A 24,789-nucleotide genomic window follows, 5' to 3' on the forward strand; every position below is an offset into this window, starting at 1 on the left:
GAGAGATGGCTACCCAAACAGTAAGACTCCCTCAAATTCAAGAATACTTTATGCATTTGCTTCATGTGCCTTGGCACAGACTGGAATAGCTAAATCTCATGGGTGCAGGTCTCCCTCGTGTCACTGGAGCTTCCTAGAGGTGGGCGAGACAGTGGAAGCTCGAGCCAGGCTCGAGCCAGAGGCCTGGCTGTGGCTGGCCTCGAGCTCGGATGCTGACTATGGAAGGAGAATCAGCTTCAATCCCAAAGAAAATCACCTTCTTTGAACCCTACAAAACTGGATAAAAACTGAGATAAAAGAAAACAGATGACCGCCACAGGCAAGCACGTGTAGGCAGGGAAATGCATTTCTATGAGGATGTGGTTGAAAAGAGGCGCAGAAGGGTAATTCCAAGACTAAAAGTCATGAAAAATGAAAATATAAGCATTTACAAACCTGGCACATATAGCTAAGGGTTTCCCACCACCAAAAACCTCAACATATTTTTGAGATTACTCATGTCCTGTCTACTGCTGTTCCATTATGTTTTTTTAACTGAAATGTATGCACTTATTCAGCGATTTCCATCTGATTCACCCAGTAGTGTTTGGCTTGTGGTCATAAGCTTCTTCAACGGTCACCATATACAGAACAGCTAGGACTGCAGCTTGAATAATAACTTCCCATCTGGAAGCAGGACACTCTATAAAGAGGTGTTGTTCTATGATTGATACTTTGAGGAGGTCACCAAGTCTCGGCAGGAAAAAAAACGAAGTGGTCCTAGGCAAGATCTCGGCGCAAGACTTTGAAAACAAGCATTGGCAGCGTCATTAAGTCTCGTATTAATGTGCTAACACAGCATAAATGCAGTTTCCAGGCATTGGTACATTAAAGCCAGACCTATAATCAGTGCTTAATTTGAAGGAAAACAAATAAGTGTCAGGGCTCTTGTCAGAAGACCACTTCAGCTAGCAACATATATTGTCCCAGCCATGCTGCCAATAATCGAAACAACACAACTACTAACCACCAGACTTCTACCAGTGTGACAATTGGGACTGACTATTTATTCCAGGCCCCCAAAGCTATAAGAATAACCTGGGAGACATATAATAGTCAATTCAAAAGTATATTGAATTAATAATTAACTGGTGTTGTGAGCATCTCTAAAGTAGCCAGACAGCGCCACCTTGTGGCAGGCTGTTAAAAGCGTCGGTGTTGACAAGTAAGTATATTTTCTGCTGATTTCGATTTGCAAAGCGAGCGTTTGGGGTTCACTGATGCTTGCACACATGCATAAATAATTTACGGGTTCACAATGGTATTCTTACTGCTTTACTTGCAACAAAATGCATACATAAATGGAAATTTTGATAAATATTTTTCCTTTAGCACTAAAGTGAATTTACTTTAAATTTCACAGCCAAATTTACATAAATAGACTAATAACACAATATGATTTGGATTCCATATCGACTTAAGAAACCAATTCAATCCAAAAGACTTTATTCGGATAACACTGCATACTTGCACATACAAGATTAAAATCACAAAAAACAATTAAAATAGCATAATCAGAATTCATGGTATATGGAGCAAGTATCAAAGGAGGTACACAAAAAAACAATTACAGAGGCATGATAAAAAGTTAATAATATTAGAAACAGGGTGCAAATAGACTTCATGGGTTACACATTGATTGATTGATCCTCATTTTCCAATTTAAGTATACTGCTGACTTCATCCACCAATTAAATAGGTGCTTTTTTTTTAAATGGAATGAACAGCCATTGTGAATATTTAGTATAATACTTACAGAAAAAATAAAAAGAGTAGGAGTGTTTGTCCACTCTGGCCATCACATTGACATGGTAGGGAATCAAGTTTAACATTGTACCCAAAGGGAAAGCAAAGAAAATATTTTATAGTCCCAGCCCGTAAACGAAAAAGAAGTCCTTTCTCCCAATGTGACATTGGTAATATGATATAGCTGAGCAAGGAAAGCTCAGTTTGCTCAATGGGTACAAAATTAGCAATGGTTTGTTTCTTTAATTCCCTCCCAGATCTTTCCACGATGTAAAGTGCATATAGTGCTGACCTGAGGACTTTATTAGCTACAGTCTCTATTTAAGAAACCGTTTTTATATTCACCCATCTTATGCTGGATAATGACGGGAATATATTTTCTATGTCTATGGCTTGTTTTTTTTAAAATGTTGATTGGGCACATTGACTGTGTACACAGCCGTGACGAAGACCCTTGGTGGTTGAAACGTGTTGCCGAATAAACTTGGTGGAGTGTAACTGAATGTTGAGTGCAGGCTTTCTTTGTGGTGGAAACTGACACAGAGTGCGCTTTGGATATTGACAACAGGATCTACACCTGTCATCCCATTTGGAAGACATGGCCAGCTTTTTGAGTAACTTTGTTCAATATATATATATGTGTATATATATATATATATATATATATATATATATATATATATATATATATATATATATATATATAATGGTGTGAGCAAGGCAAAGAATGCCGAAACGGTTTACAGCAGAATAAAACACACATAAAGAAAACTTGAAGTCCAACCCCTGTGTCGGTGTCTAATTTCTAGTACGGAATTGGAACTGGTGTTTTTATACATATATATATCTATATATATATATATATATACACACACACACACACACACACAGAGCTTCTAGTGTTCCCTTGGTTCCGCATAGGAACGGCGTGGTATAATCTCACAGCTTCAAATGAATTCCAGCACTCGCGAAGGGTACAGGACAAAACTTTATTGCCCCTGCAGGACGCTCAGACGCGTTTCGGCACTGACTGCCTTTATCAATGTCGGCCAGCATTGCATTATGCTTACTTATATCTCATAATCACAACATCACAGCGGCAGCGTTAATTAACATAGTAGATGGACTATGGGTTTTGCATTGCTGGAAATTAATCATTTTTTGGGCGCCATCTTTAAATATCTATCAACCTGCGTACATAGTGCTTTCAACAATCATTAGCTTAGATGGAGATGTCAATATATTATTATTTTCATGTTATGTCTGTATACATTCAATTATGCAATTAATATATTTCTCATTGGCATCAACTTTGTTACAAAATTCTATTTGAAAGGTCATATCGCCCTCAATGGGCTCACTAGGTTGCCAATACCGCCCTGTATGGGCCTAATCTCACTTTGGCGCCATCTTGGAATCAATGACATAAAACATATATTTTTCTTAACCATGATCATGGAAAGGGATGTCAACCTGTTATGAATTTACATGTCGTATCTACATATATTTTGTTTCACGATTAATACCTCTATTGTTGGCATCTACTTTTACATAAATTATATTAAAAAAGTCATATCATCTACAATACGCTTGTACTGATTCTTCCCTATATGGGCCTGGACTCTCTACTCCTGGCTCCTACATTCAAGTGTATAGAACAACCCATTCTATTCTATCACATGCAACTACAGGTTTACAGGTGAAATGCTAGTTCTTCACTTTTGTTAAGACCATTCGGTGCTTTGGTTTGCATGTCTAGTATTTACCTATATTCTAGTCGTCGAAGCCTCAACTCCCGGTTGCCATCCCTTACTTCCAGAGGGACATGGTCCAAACAAAAGAATTTCAATAGGTTCCTGTTACTTTTATGATACAGCTCAAAATGTCGAGCTACCGGGTAAGAGCTAGCTCAATTCACAATCGCTCTTAGATGTTCTAGTATCCTTCCTTTTGTAGAATGGATAGTACTCCCTACGTAGCAGAGTTGGCAGGGACAGATCAGGCTATACAGCGTGTATGGTGTGTTGCAATTCATTCGTTTATTGACTTTCTTTAGTTCTGCAACACCAGGAATTTCATACGTGATGGTCTTACTGCTATTGGCACATGCCTTGCATTTATTTGAGACAGGGATAACATCCCTTCACTGTTGATAGGGGAGTTTCCATTATTGGACGTGACAGATGATTCTTCACTAAGGTGTCTCTCAAAGATCTCATTTTTCTGAATGTTGTTGCTGAATACCTCGATATCTCTTTGCCAATAACTGGGTCTGATCTTAAAATTGCCCAATGAGTTTGCAAACTCTTTATTACCACATTGGCTTTATTGGAAAAGTCAGTGATCATCCTAACTGGATTGGTTGTATCATCCTGTCTCCTTTCCTTCTTGCCGTGGAGTAGATCGCTACGTTTCTTATTGTCTACTCTCTGTTTGGCTCCTTGTAAAGTGCCCTCGCTGTAACCTCTCACTCTGAATCTTTCTATGCAGCCCTGTGCTGCTTGGTTGTAATCTGTCTCTCTTGTGGTGTTTCTCTTGATCCGTTACAGTTTCCCATACAGTATGCTTTCCACCAATTTCGGTGGATGACAGCTTTTCGCATGGAGAACTGCATTCCCTGCAGTTGGCTTTCTATATAATGCGGTACATAACCTGTTGTCACTAACAAAAACCTGTAGGTCGAAATAATTCACACTAGTGGGGCTAATCTCATAGGTAAATCTGAGGTTGAATCTGTTGTTGTTGAGGGCTGCTATGTATTCACATGCTGACTCCTCTGTCCCTCTCCAAATGACAAAAAGATTGTCTATGTCTCTCGGCCAACTGATGACATTTCCCACCCAGACATCATAAAAGTCCAACCAGGCCACCCGCTTCTCCCACTAAGTAAGTCACAATAAGCAGAAGAAAAAAACACAATGTGGTCACTGTCTTTGGATCAGGAATGTGTTGTGAACCGCAAATTATTGACAATATAGGCCCTGCACAGAATTTATGAACAATATTATGTTCAAATTGAAATGTCTTTTTTTAAAGAACTAAATACTGGGGCCTACTGACAGTTTTGGGAAGTCAGGCACAAATTCATCACACAATTAGCCCAGTATCCCATAATTTATTTAAGTGGGTAAGCCAGAATTAGAAGTCAGGTGTCCTGGTGGCACAGTGGACAATTAAACTACTTGCCCTCACCTCCTCCATTGATATTTACCTTGAATAAGAGATCACTATAGGGATAGACTAGCAAAGTACATGCATTTCTTTCTTGGGATAAATCCATGTTGTTCGGCTACTTCTGGCTTTTTACTGTATGGCTGTACCTAGATAAAGTACCTCTAAATTCTATATGAATGTACATGGGACCAGGTTCCATCGCTACACACCTTGGATGATGCAAAGCTAGACAAGAACGGAAGCCTGTTTCTGTCCGCCTCTCTCTACCTTTCCCGCTCTTTCTGTCTTTCTTAACCACTCCCTTTTTTCTCCGCTGTGATCCAGCCAATCATAAGATAGCACACATCACATCTTCAGCCAGAAAGCTAGAATGGAGGATACCACTACAATTCTAAGCATTGACTCGCGGCCATGGCTCACCTGGGAATGCTGGTCAAGTAGGTGACGACGTTCAGGAAATCTTCATCCGGGATTTCACTAAAACCGGGATATTCGGGGAAAGTAATGATTGGGGCCCCATCCTGCCCTCTTCCTCCTGTAGAGCAGTAAAAAAATATTGAATTGAAATTAATTGAAACCATTACAAAATTGACAAGCTGTGCTGCAAAAAATAATATTATAAAATAAGTCAATTATGTTAAGATGCTTATGTAACTCTCTGTACACAATTGCTGGAAAATCAAACATAGAAAAGAATGGCTACAGTCAGTCCTGCTGCCAGATACAAAGGGGGTTATTTACAAGGCCCTTGCACCCCTGGTGCGTCGCTTTTTTTGACGCACCAGCGGCACAGTGTGCTGGCCCATATTTGCAAGGCCACGCAAAGCCACCCTGCGTGTTTTTTTTATGGCCTATTCAATACAGCAGCTTTTCGCACATCACTTTGCGTGAAAGGGGCGTGCCATGCCATTGGTGCTGCTGTGGGTGTTCCCATGCAACACCCATAGCTGGCGCATTGCCAGATTTACAACATTTTGCAAACCTGGGAATGCGTCAGAATCCTACGCTTCACCAGGGGAGGTGTAAGGAGGCGCAACGAGGAGAAATAATTGTATTTCTCCTCGTATTTTCCTCTTTCGGCAGCACACATAGAAAGAGGAAAACACCAACAATGATTGTCTTTGTGCAGGAAGGTGTCCCTTCCTGCAGAAAAACAATAATCCCTGTAACGTACGCACGCGTACACCATGGTGCAAGGGGGCCTGCCAATTGTGCCCCAGCGCAGAGGAAATCACAGGGATGTGTAATATTGTTGTAAATATGACGCATCCCTGTGCTTTTTTTAACCCCTTGTGTGCTGCCGTCGGCCAACGGCCGACGGTAGCACTACCTCCCTAGTGCTGCCGTCGGCCGACAGAGCCCCACCCACTCTTCAGAATGCCCGCACCGCGGCGGAAAAACCGGCACGGTTAAGGCGTTAAATGATGCAGCTCAGTGCAGCAAAATGGCTTTCGGCGCCGCGCTGCGTCATTTTGTTGTAAATGAGGCCCAAAAAATATAGTTAAATCCAGCGCCTCACATGAGAATATGGCCAACACTGAAAAAGATTAGGGTCAAACGTTCTTATGATGTTCCTCAATCATTTGACATTAAAATAGTCTTACATTACAGTGTGACCTACAAACCATAATAAACACAATATAGGGTCTCTATAGGAAAACCTTTTATGCATTTCATGAACCCATTTGTTTTAACACTTGCATTCTTATGGACACAAGAAAATGGAAGCTGACCAAAAGGGAACTCAACTACAGAATCATAATGTGCTATTGGACCCACTAATCAGTGGCAATGGGTTGAAAGGTGAAAAAAATTGATAGTGTTGAGTCTGATCCTTAAGCACAACATCTACAAATTTCACCAAACTTCGCACTAGTTGAAGATTCTTTCTCTTGTAATTCAAGCAGACTCTTCAAACAAACACCCAATCAATTCTACTGTTCTTGTCCAAAATATGCTCTAGCAATAACAATACTTCAAACGTGCTTTTCAGCATCCGAGAACCACCACTGACCAGAAAGGGTTTTAAATTGTGACTGTTCCCCCAAACCCCAGAATCTATACTGAAGTGCTACCTGGCTTGCGTTAAAAGGAGGAAAGCTCCCATGAGTCCTGACAGTTTCACACCGCAGCATCGTCAGTCCTCAGGGGAACGCCAATGTGCTTTTTGTGCCATGTAAACCATTGCCAGCGATGAGCTCCGTGCGCCCTGTGGCCCTCGCCAATGCGAAAGGAACTCTTGGGACAAAATTTGAGAAGGTAAACCTTCAGTGGAGCAAATTAGAGACTGTATCTGACCCGCGTTTCATCTGGGTCGGCCTGAGCTTTTTACTTTGACCTGGTCCAGTGTACCCGGTTGTCGCGTTATGCTTTTCGGCACTATTTACAGTTTATTCTTTGAAAATTCTTAACTTCGGTTCTACTGATCGGATATTTGTATTTTTGGTCATGTTTTAATTATTACATTTTGCTCTATCCTCTATCCTGGTGTAGGATACTTTTTGTGTGGTGTTTTGTCTGTTTGGAGTGTTGCACAAATACTTTACAATTTGCCTCTAAGTTAAGCCCGACAGCTCTATGCCAAGATACCAGGGGACTGAGCACAGGTTAATTTGGGGTTTGCTTGTGCCTTACCCTAGGATTTTGATTGCTGCTTGACCATGGCTCACACCCCAGTTAACAAGTAACCCGTAACCCAATTTCTAACACTGGTGCTCCACACCAACATTTAATTGTCAACAACAGCACTTATGACTGTCTGCCAGAAGGCGGCGCTGTTTGTCTAAATTAGAGATGAACACAACAAAAGTTGTTAATTCATTCAATATACATTAAAACAAGTCACTCTTATAGCTTTGGGGGCCTGGAATAGTCTGCATTATCACACTTGTAGGAGTATGACGGTTAGTAGTTGTGTTGGTACTTTCACTGGCAGCGCTGGCAGGGGCCATGGGTGGTGTAAGCTGCAGTGGATTCCTGACGAGAGTCCTGGCACTAATTTTGTTACAAGTTAAGCACTGGTTTAAATGTATCACGCTACCATCCAGTTTGGTATATGCACTGAAAAAACAGATGAATGCCAAGCAGGTGCCATGCCTGTTTCGCCCGCTTGTGATGATACATTGTGTTAGTTTTCTGTAAGAAACATCAAAAACACAAAAAAGGAATTTCTAGAACAAGCCTAAAGAAATAAAACTGTCAAAACCTGTTAGACAGCATTGGGAGAACGTCTCAAACAACTATAATGCTCAAGGAAAAAGCCTTGTGAATGTTAATGCTGACAAAAGACAACTACAATGTCTGTTTAATAAAATTCACAACTTGTTGTCACCTCCTCTTTGACAACATTAGACTGGAAGCCCACGGCAGAGGATCTTCCCTTTTGACAGCCCATCTCAGTCAATAAGGAAACATCAGCTCCCTTGCCAGCATTCACCAAACAGGTCCTCAATTGCCACTGTCAATGACACTACACACTACAGGACACTACACACACTTCAGGAGAGGATCTATGTTGCTTCTCCACTCCTGCAAACACCAACGCTAGCACCTCTTGAAGGATTAATGGGTCCACCACATGCAGACAAATGTGTGCATTTATTCACCTGACATTGGTACCTACAGACGAAGCCCTAAGGATGAATATTTGATGAGTGGTCAAACCAATTCTCCTCTATAGTTGTAAATCCTGATGCCCGGCCTACGTTGTAGCCCACCAAAAAGACTCCACAGGCCATTCTTGAAAGACACCCTCTACTACATGCCAATAAAATGGACTGCAAAATTTGGGATTACATGTAAACGAGAAAAACCCAGAATCATAATACACTATGTGAATCTGCTACCAAGAGAAGCTGAAGGCAAGAGAAACAACTTGGAAACATAGGTACAGACAGGAAGTACCTTCAAATGCTTTAAAATGTTAGATTGTAGTCACACAGTGCAGAATATATACCTGCCAACTCACACGGTGCCACCGTGTGACACACGATATCGGCTCCCATCCCACGGTCTCCCGGCGAGGAGCCGACATCACACGGTGCCAAGGTAAACAAGCTTAAACCCACTGTAAATAGTGTTTTTTCCATCTTATTTTCGGAGGATTTGAACTGCCGACGTCCATTAAGGGGTGTGAAAACACCCAAGGACATCAGCACCAGCCTCAGCAAGCTTTTTTGTTTTGTTTTTGGAGGAGGAGATTGGGGTGGGGTGGGGTTCAAAAGTGCCTTGTAGGTTTTTCGCTGCATCAGGCAAGGTGAGATTGTTCTTCAAGTTGGCAGATATGAGAATATATAATCACAAACAACCCCAAAACACTGATAGCCTGATTCACTAAGGTAAATTTACACTTTTGTGTAAATTTACGTTTTTTTTTGTATTCACAAACTATGAGTTAATAGTAAGTTTAACACTGCGGAGACTCTGCTGTCGGGGCAGAGAACTAGGAGAGGCTATCTTTTAATGTGTGGTGTTGTCCACCCTGAATGCAGAGTCGTCGCAGTTGTAACCTTACTATTAACTCATAGTTTGTGAATACCAAAAACTTACATAACAGTGTAAGTTTACCTTTGTGAATTAGGCCCTGTGAGGGAGTGGACTACACTAACTTGAAAAACAGTGCAAGACCAGAATCGTCAATTTCCAGGCATTCAGGAAAATGAAATACCCTGTCTGCTATATAATGCCCCATCTATGGTGAAACACTGAACTTTTACAAGGTTGATTTTACTGTCGGGATCACAGACTTCCCAAGGCTTGGAGATAAGCCCAAGATCAACATTCTGCTTGAGGTGGCAAAAAAGTAACCAGAGCATTGCCCGGCTTGCACTGCCATCAGAGACACAAAACTATTTAAGGAACAACTATTACAACACCTATCACTCTGTGAAGGTTTGTGTCACCTTTACGCCCTAAGGAAAGGCAAGGAAACCCTTATTGAATTGAATTGCTCGTGCAGCGCCACTCACCTTGAACATGTTGAGAGGACAAGGAAAGTCAGGAACATATCACACTAATTTCTCTGATAAGTCAGAAGTGATAGGCCGAGCTGGTCATCTGTCACTGAAAGGTCAGTAGGTCTGAGGGGTCATTCACTTGTCAGACTTATCTTAGACACTCTCGTATGGCTGTGGTAGTAACTAGCATACATGAAGTCGCTGACTCTGAAAGGCAGGTAGGGCTGGGTTAGTTTAGGCAAGGGTTATATGGCTCAGGAATCCTATTTCACCGGTAAGGTACATCTTTTTCTCTCGCAACCAAGCCATTATTAGACGATTTGTTGCACTCTGGTGCCATCGTCAGTTCAGCTGTGGTAACACGGTTAGGTATCTCTCCACAATGCTCTTGTGGCATGTTATGCCGCTATGTCTATGCAAAATTCCTTTAAACATCAGTACATTAAACTAGCCACTGAAATGATAAATTAATTGGCAAATGCCTGCTGTCATTTGTTTGAATAGTTAATGTTTTGTATGGAGCAAGAGGTGCACAGAGATGTAGAGGTGGGCGAGCCACTTAAGTCTCGAGCCAGAGACCAGGCTCTGCTCAGCTAGATCGCTCTAACCCCCAGATTCATCAATGTCCCGATTTGCGAGTCCTTACTAGCGATTATTAAGGAATCGCTATTAAGGACTTGCAAATCGGGATTCATGTAGAAATCGCAAAATAAATTGCGATTTCTACAGCCTCCTTATTTGCGATTAGCGAATTGCTAATCGCAAATAAGGAATAACTCCCCATTCATTCCTATGGGCCTAAGGCCCATAGGAATGAATGGGGACTCAAACCTTATTTGCGATTAGCAATTCGCTAATCGCAAATAAGGAAGCGATTTCAAGGGTGCCAGGGGTGTCCAAAGGACACCCTGTAGCACCCCTGAAATGTCAATGTAGACTGATGTTGCGCACACACATGTCCAAAGGACATGTGTGTGTGTAACATACCACTTAGAAAAATGCACTAATGTGCATTTTTCGAAGTTTTCGCTATTTACCACCAAGTCAGACTTCGCGGTAAATAGCGGTAAAAAGTAGCAATTTCGCAATTTTTCAAAGGTTCATGAATAGCATTTAAGGAATCTCTAATTGAGATTCCTTAAATGCGATCGCAATTTGAGAAATCGCAATTATTTGTGATTTTTCAAATTGCGAGTTCATTACCCATTGATGAATTCCAAATTCCATTTTTCCGGGCGCAAACGGCCGAATTTTGCGATTCGCACCGTTTGCGCTCGCAAAAATGCTTGATGAATCTACCTGTTGGACCCTTGAGCCCAAAATGAGATAGCTTTAATGTGACTCATGCCCACCACCCACGCTTTACCATCAAACATCAGGACCCAAAAACCAGAGCATAAATCATTGATGTTAAAAAGGAGAGAAACCCCCAGATTCATCAAAGTCATGTATTGCGAGTCCTTAATAGCGAATTTTAAGGATTCGCTATTAAAGACTCGCAAAACGGGATGCATGTAGAAATCGCAATATTTTTAGCGATTTCTACTGCTTCTTTATTTGCGATTCGCTAATTGCTAATCGCAAATAAGGAATGGCTTTCCCATTCATTCCTATGGGCCTAAAGGCCCGTAGGAATAAATGGGGAGTCATTCCTATGGGCCAATAGGAATAGCAATTTCAAGGGTGCCAGGGTGTCCAAAGGACACCCTGTTGCACCCCTGAAATGGTAATGTACACTGGTGTTGCGCACACACATGTCCCAAGGACATGTGTTTCTGTAAATACAAGTTTTTGCTATTTACCACGTAGTTAGACTTCGAGGTAAATAGCGGCACCAGATTGCGAATTCGCAATTTTTAAATGGTTCATGCATTGCATTTAAGGAATCTCAAATTGAGATTCCTTAAATGCAAATAATCACAATTTAGCGATTTCTAAAATAGCGATTTTTGCATTTGGGATGATGCATCCCAAATGCAAAAATACCGCTCGCAAAGGGCCAGATTCTCAGAATCTGGCCCTTTGCAAGTGGCTTTTGGTTTGATGAATCTGGCTGTTAGTTTGTCTCTAGTCGGTCAATCAATCAATCAATCATATCATTTATATAGCGCACTACTCACCCGGAGGGTCTCAAGGCGCTGGGGGGGGGTCCGCTACTGCTCGAACAGCCAGGTCTTGAGCTGCTTCCTGAAGGCGAGGTGGTCCTGGGTCAGGCGGAGGTGGGTCGGAAGGGAGTTCCAAGTCTTGGCAGCCAGGTAGGAGAAGGACCTTCCTCCTGTGGTGGCTCTTCGGATGCGGGGGACGGCGGCGAGGGCGTGGCTGGTCGATCGAAGCTGGCGTTTGGGTGCGTAGAAGTTGAGGCGGCTGTTGAGGTATCCTGGTCCTTGGTTGTGTAGGGCTTTGTGTGCGTGGGTGAGGAGCCGGAAGGTGATTCTCTTGTTGACCGGGAGCCAGTGCAGGTCTCTCAGGTGTCCAGAGATGTGGCTGCGGCGGGGGATGTCCAGGATGAGTCGTGCTGAGGTGTTCTGGATCCGCTGGAGTCTCTTCTGGAGTTTGGCGGTGGTTCCAGCGTAGAGGGAGTTGCCGTAGTCCAGACGGCTGGTGACGAGGGCCTGGGTGACCGTCTTCCTGGTCTCGGTGGGGATCCATCGGAAGATCTTTCGTAGCATGTGCAGGATGTTGAAGCATGACGAGGATACGGCGTCGGAGTCGGTGAATCGCATAACTTGAAACCAGAAAACCTATGACCAGTCCTGGCATGACCAAATTGTGTGATCCTAGACAAATATTTAATCTTACAAACCTTTCTTTTTCACATACGAGAGCACCTACCAATATGTGAATTCATGGTGTATGCTACACAAAAATAATCTGGTGTATTACGTTAAAACGCTTATGTGTATTAAAGAAATACCTTTTTACTTTATTTTAAAGAGACTATCATTTTCTCATGATGTTTGTTTCATGATTTAGATGCCAGCTATTTTCAGAGTTTGGTCGTGCAGGAGGTCTTAGAGCCCAGCCAGACCTCTGGCTCGGCTCCCCCTGTAGATTTGTTTGCTCACCCACCACTACAGAATTGTTGATTAAAGTAAAATGTTTAGAGAACAAAATCAATTTAATGCATAAACAAGGGAGATTTAAAAGGTAAAAGTACACATAAGATAAATGTGGCTGCTGCTTTGTAGGTGGTCAGATGCAAAAAAGTTTCTTAGCAAGCCCTCCTCAAGGAGAGACCATGGGTCAGATTGTCAAAGGTTTAGCGTCGAGTTAGCCTTACTTTTTTTAATGCTAACCCAAAGCTAAACCCATTTTGGGATTCATAAACCAACACAACTAAATATTTGTGTTGTTTGTATGGTAAAGTATTACTTTGCCTTAAGGAGGTGTTACCTGGGCGTTCCCATGTAACCACCCATGCTTTTTGATGCTGAACCCTATTCACTAACATTGGTGGAAATGGTTTAGCGCCAAAAATGCATGCTGCTGAAAAGCAGGCGTTAAAAGGAGAAATGTTTACATTTCTCCATGCTTTTCTGATTTTGCATGCGTTCTGCACTGTGCAACACACATACAACGTAGGAAAAGCTTTTGGACATGTCTAGGCATAGTATTTTGTACAGGAGAGTACCCTTCCAGTAGAAACCCTTTGCTACACTCAGGCACGGACCCTAGAGATGCCTGCCGCACAGCTGCTGAAATCAGCACCAGTGCTAGGGAGAGGGGAAGAGAGTGCCATTTCTCTGTGAATATGGTGCTCTCCTGCTTTCTCCCTATCATGCCTCATAGGAGACTGCACTGTGTCACAGTGTATAGAATCTGGGCCCATGAGCTAAGAAAGAGACATGCATCCAGAGTCATTGAGAAAAGGAACAGAAACAATAGTGTCTCCACTGCAGTTTGTGCAGGGTTACTGCCCTGCTGTTAAATTGGAGAGGACAGTGTACCCCACTATTGTTAAATATCTTTGTGGTATTGTATTTTTGTGCCTCATTAACAATGTGAAGTATGAACGTATACACACAATTTCATTTGTACAGACTGAGCTAATATGATTCGGTTTGAAACAAATTCTATATGTGCACAAGTGTGTTTTTCTAATGTATGTTAACAAGGCCACATTTCTGTGTAAAACACCATCATGCCCAAGATGGAAGTTATCTCTGTCACTCATTGTGTGCTTCCCCTCTGCGTATATCCTCTTGCCACAAGCTCTGAAGTGCAGAGTCAATCTGAAATGTATTGAGTTATTTCCAATGATATTGGTGTTCTGCTCCAGATGAACCATCTCCAGTTCAGCTGTAATCTGCAACATGTTACAAAGTCTTCCTCGACCTACACATTCACATAACACGCTATTGACAACAGTGGGTGCTGGTGACATTTGAAAGTGGCGAGGCGTAAAAGTTCAGGATGAGTGGCGTAAAAGTGCAGGATGAGTGCCCCGTTGCATGGAAGCTAGATCGTCATAAGGGGTGTTGGTGGGGGGGTGGAGGGGTGGAGGGGTGGAGGGAGTTCTTCCCCTGGGAAACTTTTGAAAAAAGAGTGGGCAAATGATGCATTTTCAAGCAAATTTGAGAAAGCAAGAAGGTTATAAAAGCAATTGTAAAAGTGTAGTTATGACATCAATAAAGTGGTTTCATCTGATAACACCTCACTGTATAATTTCTGGAAGAAAGGAGGAGGAGTTGGAGTAACGCTAATTAAAGTTAAGTAATTCAGGCTTTACCAGAGTTTGGAAACATGCTCCTAACTCTTCATGGGATCACGTAAAGAGAGGCCTGATGACAGCAAAAACAAGGCTGGGGCCAGGTGGCAGAGACAACTTCGCAAAAAGGAAAAATGTGTCTAGAATGCCCCTTTATGGTCGTAGCATCAGATGATGTGTAGGCAGTGTTACACTGTTCTATTAAATTAAGCACATGACCGAGTCATCAGGTCACATTTGCTGTGTAACACACCTGGGATTGTTCCCTTTTGGGATTGTGCCTACTCTGCGGGAGAACACGCTTGTCCCAGTGCACGTTGCAGATTGTTGGCAAACACGGCATGGTGCCGCAGGGCAAAGTGTCATTCATGTATTCATAGAGATTCTGTTCCAGAGCCAAGCTAGTCTCACATTGTCTGGCTTGTGACTGGAGGGGAGAGCTGATGGAAGTCAAGCCTGTGATGTGTGCACTGCAGACACACTACTTTACACCCTTTTACTGAGTCCAACTCTGGCTTTATCTAGTTTTGATTAAACTTCTGCTTATTCTCATTCTATATCCTGTTTTCCTTGAAATACTTCCCTTTCGCTGATTTATACAAAACATCCTTTCCAAGACACCCATACTCACGCAACTCTCCTGCACTTCTTGTTTTATGTCTCGTCCCTTCAGTGCTCTCCTTGCAAACCTTCTACCTTTCTTCCTCTATCCATGATTTTTTAATGCACGCTCCTCACCGCCTACCTAGCCTTTCTCGTCTGCTTTTATCCATACTACTACCACTATACCTCTTTCATCAACCGCTTCTAGCAACCCTTTCCTCCTCCTGCACACCCAATGGCTTTTCATCCTGTTAGCCAGATCTCTGCTGTCAAGGTGGCATCCCCGCCAGTCCTTAGACGGACATCTCTTCTCTAGCCTTGGACCTGCCTTTGCTACTCATGGTTCAAAGGCTCATGAAGTCAGCAACAGGAACACAAAGTGAACCGGCTTCATGCAGCCTGATTTACATTTTATGAAGTAACCCCAGCCGGTCCCTCCATAGCTGCTCAGCAGTTTGGGTTGCCACCTAACCAGTTTTCTACCACCCCCATTGGTATTTTAACAGCCCGATATAAAAATAAGCACATTCACCAAAAAACATCGTATTTTTAGCGCTTATCTGTAAATACTTGAAACAGCAAATATAAATAGCAAGCACTTTTAAACGTGTTCTAGAGCTGACTAATATTTAAAGAAAACAAAAGCAGTAACGTAATGTTCACTAATGAACACGTTCCATATTGTTTAAAGTCCTATTTAATATTTTGCCCAGGCCTTTGCAGACGCTAAAAACAACAACACATGGCCGTATTTTCTCTTGGAAAGGTGGGAACCCCAAAATATACCTGCTAGGTACAATTAGGCTTATCAAAGGGTGCCTGAATGAGTCAACCTCAGTGTATAGAGAGGTAAGGGATGTAATCTCCCCAGGGTCTATATCATGTTCAGCTTTCACAAATGGGTTAACTAGTAATGCATCAATGTACGGTGAATGTGACCTTGTGTAATGTAACTGTTGCTCATATAATAGGGTGACTAGAATTTTAAAGCCAAAAACCGTGACATTTCACAAAAATAGAAGAAGGACTACAATTTTACCTCAAGCGATGAGAGCGCTCCTCAGCAGAGAATTACAGAACAGGCAGTAAGAACATACATAAAATGCAGTTTTTAAACTCAGTAGCTTGCCTGTTAATTAAATTGCTTTCTTGAAACAACTGCTAACTATCCCTGCTTTGTAAAACATAAAAAACACCTTCCACCGTTTTCAGTCGACTCTCTTTAAAAACCGGGACATGAACTACATGTGAACGCTGCCTTGTTCACGATGCCTGAGCGCCATGTCTTTTTCGTTAAAATACTCAATGCAATAGAGAACATTAACGAGGGATTTCAATCACAGTGATCTTCAAGCAGTCCTATTTTGCTTGCAAAGCGGCTGCCATCTTAGAACATGTTTTGTTTATATATAAAATATGTTTATATTTCCCTGTAAAAAAGTATATTTTCACGATAAAGGCATGCATGGTAATGGCATATGTTTTATTGGCTGGGCGATTTTAATGCCCATAACTGTAATGAAGCTGATTTAATGGTTTGTGCCCTGGCCGATACTGCAGGGGATTCACTTTATCATTATCATTCTTGTTTGCTGCCTTCTGATATGGCAGCCCATGCAATGCCTTCACTTCCTTGTTGCCATGTGGAGCATGATTCAAGTGCAGATTAATATAACTTAATAAGTCTCCATTCCTCCCTCGCACTGCGATTTTTTAAATTTTTATATAGCACAGGCTCGATCTGACTTGAAGGTATGGGGTGCTTTACATCAGCACCATACACACGTTGATTTTTTCTTTTTTCTTTTTCTTTTTTGATAATCAATTTTATAGCATTTAGGGAAAAAAAACATAAGAAGACAGCAGAAAAATGCACGGTACATCATTGTCCGTCATCAACAAATAATAAGAAATCTCATTCAAAATACAGGGTCCTTGTACTGGCTCTCTCAGGTGTAAAATAAAACCACAACACAAATAGAAATTTGTATGAAGTTCAGCCCAGCAAGTTCAGCCACCTGGCCCAAACTCTTCCAAACTTCCCAGGGCAGCCGCAGTCTTTTTTTTATTTTTAAGGCATTGGAGATGAAGTGATTTGCCTAGAATCACAGTATGTTGAGGCGGTGCCGAGACTCAAACCTGGCTCCTCAGTGCCGAAGTCAGCATCCCATCTGCTTACATAGCCTATAGCGCCATATCTTTCTTATTGCCATAGGTGTTTGCTATCCAGAGAAATACGTCTGGGGCCAGATGAAGACCTTTGAATGACACCTTGTGCCCAGTGAACATGCAGGTCCTGCAGCATTTTTGGTGCAAAAGTATTTTTAATGGTTCTGCCCTGCGTACCCTTTTAATGTGAAAGTACAAATTACCAGTTCTTCCAATTTGTACGTCCCACGTACGCCATCAGGAACTCCAACCAAAACAGATTAGAAATTAGAAAAAAAGTCCAGACCAAATCAAACACACTACATGATAACAGTATACCATACATATCACTACGCTGAGCTGTGTATTGAACAGGGTGGCATACATGTAGATGATGTTGTGACATAAAATGAGTGCCAATCTTGCATACTTAGTTGGAAAAATCATGGCTAACATGGCATTTCTAAATAAGGACCTTGTGACCTTGACCTTGTGACCTTGACACAGAACCATTTATTGTAGTTTTTTGTGGAAAGGTTTTGCGTGATTTTGCATAAGCTTGGTGTACTCCTTTTTTTGTTTGAGCTGCATCAATATGGCACATGCAAAAATAGTATTTTTCTGCTGTGTTGAGAAGCATAGTTTTCTTTTCCAGAATTGCAGCTGGGTGCATATTGTCTTGCACTTATTACCCTTGGCCATGGTGAAAGCAACATTTGCTAGACAGCTGATTGGCATAGATTGGAGTATTTGATAAGAAAGATCAAACATACATGCAGCCCTTCTATTTTACATTTTGCAGGTCTTATAAAAAACATCCTAGATCTAATTTATCGTTTAAACCCAGTGGTTCCATTGTTTGAAATTTTTTGATCAACATCACTTCCCTTTGGGATAAGATTTTACGACTGTCAATCCCTTCTCTGATTTCAATTTTCTCAATCACCATAAACCTTACTTGGGATATATTGTGGTTATGCGTAATCCAATGTGCTGCCAAGTTGGATTTGGTATTTTGATTACGTATCATGCTTTTATGTTCCCCAATTCTAACTTTGAGTTTCCTTTCTGTTTTACCTATATACATAAGTCCGCAGGGACATTTTATGCAATAAATGACAACGTTCGAATTACAGTCGGCTGTGAATTTCAGATTTATCTTTTCTCCAGTTCTAGGATGGGATACAAAGTTTTGTTGCATTACGTTGTTACAATGTATGTAATTATTGCATTTCCTCATGCCTTTATGGTTGAAACCTTCCAATGCTGTTCTTGGTTTCAGTTGTTCTTGTAAATTTCGGCTTCTAGTGTAGGCAAAGATGGGTTGCATCGGGCCAATCAGCTCAACAATCGTCGAATAACTTTAATGATGTTTGTATGAATTACAATACAATGTACCATGAAAAAGATTTTTGAAGTGTAAAAATGTTGATGATTATTGATACCTGAGAGTGTACATTAATCAAATAATAAGGAGGAAATCAGTTAAATAAACATGAGAATCATGTGATAACAAATTATCAGTCTGATGAAAAAATTCTTTAAAACAAGATTAGGGGTCAAAAAGACTATTTTGCTGTGCGCTCGGTAGGGTTGTGATATTTCATCACTAACCAGACGCGCTAACCAATAGATTGGAGGATTGCCTCATACATTATTATTACTTTTTTTTGTTATGCCTCGGCAATTATTTACACGCCGCAGGGAACGTTCGTTTAAGTGCACAATGAAAATCGGATACTCGAGAAATCAAACACTGCAAAATAATTAAAGTATAAAGGTAGCAAATTACCTCCCCCAGGAGTTGGGAAAGTTCCAGTTTTCCTGGTTTTGTGAAGCAGGGCCTGCTTTCTGTAATATAAATCTGTTTATCACAGCTACCCCTCTAATCTCTTCACTGCCAAAGTTTGCAGGGATCAGACGACAGGGCACACATGGTGCAGGGTACATGACAGGGCACACGTCGTGCAAGCAGGATATATGAAAGACCACACATGGTGCAGGCATTCGGCAGTTGTACTTTGTGTACTACACTGATAACCTTCTTTCAACTTAATCCGCGTATGTCCAGTGGCCTGAAGTTTTCTAAGAAGCAGCCGCGGCCCGTGCAGGTCAGAGAGGTAGGGCTCGGTGGGAGGAGAATTCGACAGACGATGACGGGGGGGAAATTATTTATTTTCCCTCGTCATCATCTGTCTAAACCTCCTGGTCGCTTCATATTGCTTTTTTTTTTTACCATCCTGCTCTTCACCAATGTACAAGCCTTCCCATTCAACACACCCACCAGACTGACAAAGCTAATAATTTGTCCATAGGCAAGACCTATAGGCTTTGCCAGTGTTTGTTTATTTTCCAGTTGGTGCTTCCAAAGCGCGTAATGTGCAGAGACAGCGCTCTCCGGAGGCTAAACTGTGAAGGCAGCCATTTATTTCTTTAGTATCCTACCAGCAACTTATAACCAGCAAAAGAGGAAACCTGCCAAGATGTATACCATTAACTCTATATCTTGTAACCTCACGGGCGGGTAGCCCACATAACTTGTTGTCTTTGTTGTATGTATAAAATCACAAAAATCATTAAAAAAAAAAATAAAGAAAGAAGAACATAGTACAGCTGTCCTGGACAAAATAATCTGTGAGGTGAAAAATTACAATCCCAGTACAAAAAGGAATTTGTGCAGCAATCGGAATTCCACGTTTTGCAGTAAACAACAAACCAGTGCATTTTTCGCCTGATGAATGGAGCAGGTCAAACCTGTCGAAATTTAACAGGAGAACACGTGTGTGAAGACTTCAATGCGTATCACATTCTGTGCATTAAACACCAATTCCATGGGGAGTTCCCCACTTGTTCCTCAAAACTAACATAGAAGGTATTTGCCATATTTAGTAAATACCTCACCTCACTGTACGGCATCAGTATTTACTAAGTGGGATAAAAACAACTCACTATTCTGGCTGACACGTATGCAAGGCTTTAGATGGTTACACTCCGTGCATTAAATGCACCGGTACTCACCGGTACTGAGTACTGGCACTTCCGAAGTTTTTTGCCATCAGTACCCGCACTTCTCTGTAGCCAGGGAGAGTACCAGTACCCTGATCCACGGCACGGTAGGCTCAGGTTGGGTTTCTGATCCAGTGCAGGGCAGAGGCCGCTCTGCTTCCGAGCAGCTTGTAATTAACTCGGCTGCAGTATTCTTTTCCATAGTTGCTGGTGAAGATTCCAGCAGCGTTCATTTGAATGTCCCCAAACTGCAGAGGTTGAGAGGGCTGTGTCACACTGCGATTAACAGGACAGGGTCTCTAGACAGACCCTGCACTGTCAATCAGGTGCGCAGCAACCATTCGGGTGAAAGTGCTATCACGACTTTCATTTTGTGTTCTGAGTTAATCTGTGTTTTTTTTACATAAACATATTTCTCATCTGTTTTAATATGTGCTGCAACTGGTAAAGGAAGTTTCTATGTATGATGATATTTTATCTTTAGACCCCCCCTTGCACCGCCCACTTGCCACACCTCTATTTTAATGAGTACCTGCACTTATTTTTCCCCCATTTAAAGCACTGGTTACACCACACTGATCACCAGACTATTGGGGTTACAGCCAGATCACACTGCTGGATATATCATGTGGACCACCCCATGCGTCTGCAGAGATTACACATAGGGGCCTATTATGATTGCGGAATTTCCGCATCCTCCGGGCCGGCGGAAGCCACCGCCGGCCCGGAGGATGCGGAAAAACCGCAGCGGACCCACCAAAGACCCACCGCCACATTAGGATGGCTGGTGGGTCCTGGTTTCCGTCCGCCGCTTTTCCGCCGCGCTTGGCTTACAACCGCGACGGAAAAGCTCTAATATGGTGGCGGTGTCTCTCAGACACCGTCCGCCATATTAGGATTGCTGCCAAGATATGCTTTTCCGCGGCGGGTTTACCGCCGTTGAAAAGCATACGGATCTTCACTGCAGGGGCCCGTTGCGGGCCCCCTAGGTGAAGGGGGGGTGGGGTGCCTGCCACTTTCTACATACAAATGCAATGCGTGCATTTTTAACATTGCTGCAGGTGCAGCTTGACGCTGCACCCGCCGCAATGTTAAAAATAGAGGATGTGACCGCCAGGGTGGCGGTCACATCCTAATAGCACAGGAGGGAACGCCGCAGCCCATGCGGACGTTCCCTCATCCTCGGTGATCGCGGACGGACTCAAGTCCATCCGCGATCATAATCGGCCCCATAGTGCCGGGGTGGACTGTTTCCCTTTGGACTGATTTAGATAGGGCAGTGCAAGAATTTTAAAGGCCCTGGGTAAAATGATATTTTGCAATTTCGGTTCTCTCTTTCCCAGAGCAATGCACTTATTTTTTACGGTAAATTGCAGCAATCTAGCACCTACTTATCACCATTCATGGTGATGGTGCAAGACAAATGCCTACTGTGGCTCTGAAGTAACACATGAAATAAGTTTACATAATTTTGTACCAGAACCTTCAAAACATGTAAGACTAGCTTCCCTTTTTTCAAATCTAAGTCAGTCGCACTGATGGGACCAACAGGCTCACAGTTCTCCCCCCCCCATCTATTAAATGTTGACCAGAATCGAGATTAGCCACCATTCAGGGCTGAATTGCTTGTTGCATGTCCTGTGTTGAGCATACACAGATCAGGGTGAGAAAGAAAGGCGCTCCCAAAATCGGGTTCATGGGCTATTAAACTACAGATTGGCAACAACCACGATGTAGCAGCTTACCTGCAAAATATGTACTATTAAGGTCTGCCATGGGCTATCACAAAAAAGAGAAGGAGGGATATTAAAGTCTAGAAATACAAGCCCAAGTTACTAAGGGTGGTTTCATGGAATTCTCTTCATTAAAATGGAAGAGGGTGAGAACTATTTCAAACTGGGGGTTTCATTTATTTAATTCACCACCTAAAGGATGTTGCAAGGGCCTTATGTTAACAGATTTGGTGGGGGGCAAATATATGCATTCTTTAAAACAAATTTGGTTATCCAATATTTACATCGCTTAAACAATTACAAATCTTCCCAAATAATGCACTGCTTTTTTTTAAAAGAATGTCTTTATTAGAGGTGTTACCAGTTTTTTGCTATTAACAACAATAACAATAAGACATCCATGATTCACAGTTGCCAACAGCAGTTGTAATTATAACCATTCCACCCAGGGCTGGACTTGGGTATGGGTGACCATGGCCCATGCCCAGGGTGTCAATATTTTTAGGGGCGCAGCAGGGAGCTGCCTGACTTAATGTTATGCGAACAGCAGTTTGTCCATTCCACTTGGCCTCAATTGGGTCCCGTAAAAGACTTTGTAATCAGCCCTTAATGTACCTCAGCGTAATAGTTAGCTAGTAGTGGCCAGCAACATTAACATCCGGTGCGGTGCGATGCCCAAAAAACACAGGGTCCGGTTGCCGTCTCTCTCTTCTTCCTGCGCTCCCTGGAGGAAAGGCAGGGACTTCCTCCCTTGTGCTACGCAAATCCAACTAATCCTGACCCAGCGCTCATTTTGAGGCTGGGGGCCTGCAGCTGCAATCCCTCGGCTGTTTCTCAGCCTTGGGATTGCAGGCTCTGAAGTGTGCAGTTCAGATTAGTCGGCTGTAGACATCGGGACAATCTTCCATGCACACTGGCAGGGGGGTTGACGTAATAGTGCAATCGCTCTAATCAGCCATGCCCTCGCTCTGTAGCAGTGCGAGCCTGCCACACATGATTACATTTTATTTTTTTCCATTTTATGCGCTGGCGGCAGGTGGGGCGACACCCCACAGTCATAACGGAGGAGCCAACACTAGTTTTTAGCCCCCCAACAACCCTCTGCCCTCCTCCTATCTTCCTCACACCTCCGGCCATCACACTGCAACCTCCCTCAGCCCCCACAACAAAAAACACATTTTCTTTCCGCCCAGGGCGCTGGTCTGAGCACCGTAGTTCAACGCTCGGACAGGGACTGGGAGCCTATGCATGTTCTCCACCCAGGCTGTGCAATACAGCCGGCTGGAGAACATGCTAAGTGTGCATGACTGTTTTACTGGCCCAAGATGGCCGGCCAAGCCATCATGCACACTTAAGACAGTGCTCACCACCCCGTGCTCTGGACAGCCCAGCTCCGCCCTGCACCGAGAACTGAGCCAGTGCGTTATTATCATTTTATTTTTCCTTTTTGGACTGCTCACAGAGGAGTGGGACGATGCTCCTCCGCCTTAGTGGAGGAGCCGCCGCTGGTTAGACTAACGTATTGTAGTGCTGGTGGCAGCATCACCGCACTAAAATACGTTAGTCACACATTCCGTAATGAAAAGATTAGACACCTAATAACTGCTTTTCCTTCCCATGAGTATTTTTGTAAATCTTCAAGACCAGGAGCAGCTCCTACTCGGGAAAATAGGCTGGGCGGGGGGGACAGTGGAGCTTCTAAGGAGACAAACAGAAAAAGAACAAAAGAATAAAACAAAACTTAAATACTGCCTTGCTGCCCTCCAGTATCGCGGTGCGCTCTTTTCCTCCTCTTCACTGCAGGCAGCTCCCAGCTTGCCCTGTGGCCAATCCTGAAGCTGCTCTCATGCAAGAGCAGCTTCAGGATTGGCCTGAGCGCCTTGGATTTGCGCTCCAGGACAGCCTGGGAGTTTGTGACTGCTCTATCTCCAACCCAGCAATGCAGCTGGGTTAGAGAGAGCTTCACTGCTCATGTGGGTTCGGCCGGCCTGGGACGGCTGGCCAAACCCACATGCCCAGTGAAGGCAGTGCCCAGCAGTCCCCACCAAGCCTGTCACCACCCTGGCCCCGCCTATGAGCTTTGGCACAAGGAAAAATAAAAAGATAAAACGCGTTTTAAAACCATTTTATTATCGATTTATTTTCCACATTTTTTAAAGTGCTGGCAGGCGTGGCGATGCTCTTCCGCCATAGCGGAGGAGCCGCCTCTGTTCAAGACCACTATTTTGTTGCAGCTCGCAACAAGGGAAACATGCAGTGTTGACCCCCATGCGGCAAGAGGCAATCTCTAGGGCCACTTCAAAGTGTAAACAGTGTGTACCGCGGCTGGCCACCAGGTGTCAGTATTGCACCATAGTTTGGTTTCCCTCCAGCACTCTCTCTGATTCAAGGGTTTCGACTTAAATGCATTCTTACAAGCTTTTCCCTGTTTAGAATAATCACAACAACATACTAATTTAAGTTCAAAGTAAGTTTAAAGAGGGTGCATTAACGGTTTTAATATTTGTAGTATGACCTGGCTAGATATTTTTAGGATGTAACTGGCCTTCCCAAGGGGGGAGAACGGCCCCCTCTGCAGGTCTGGGGGATTTCCTAGGTAAGGAACAGGGCCACTGGTATGGCATTAACTGTATATACCCACATTGTTTTAAAATTCTATTTCATACAGTATACATTA

The 24,789-nt window shown here is 42.9% G+C and overlaps 1 protein-coding gene across 4 annotated transcripts in view; it reads right to left on the minus strand.

Moving 5' to 3' along the window:
* MCF2L2 (MCF.2 cell line derived transforming sequence-like 2) overlaps window positions 1-24,789 on the minus strand; it is a 2,082,183-nt gene that overhangs the window by 1,632,868 nt on the left and 424,526 nt on the right. For all 4 annotated transcript variants that reach the window (XM_078665987.1, XM_078665986.1, XM_078665989.1 and 1 more), the window contains exon 3: window positions 5,380-5,494. In XM_078665987.1, coding sequence (XP_078522113.1) covers window positions 5,380-5,494 — 115 coding nt within the window. The remainder of the gene's footprint in view (window positions 1-5,379; window positions 5,495-24,789) is intronic.

The sequence above is a fragment of the Lissotriton helveticus genome, chromosome 11 (assembly GCF_964261635.1).
Source record: "Lissotriton helveticus chromosome 11, aLisHel1.1, whole genome shotgun sequence".
Taxonomy (NCBI): domain Eukaryota; kingdom Metazoa; phylum Chordata; class Amphibia; order Caudata; family Salamandridae; genus Lissotriton; species Lissotriton helveticus.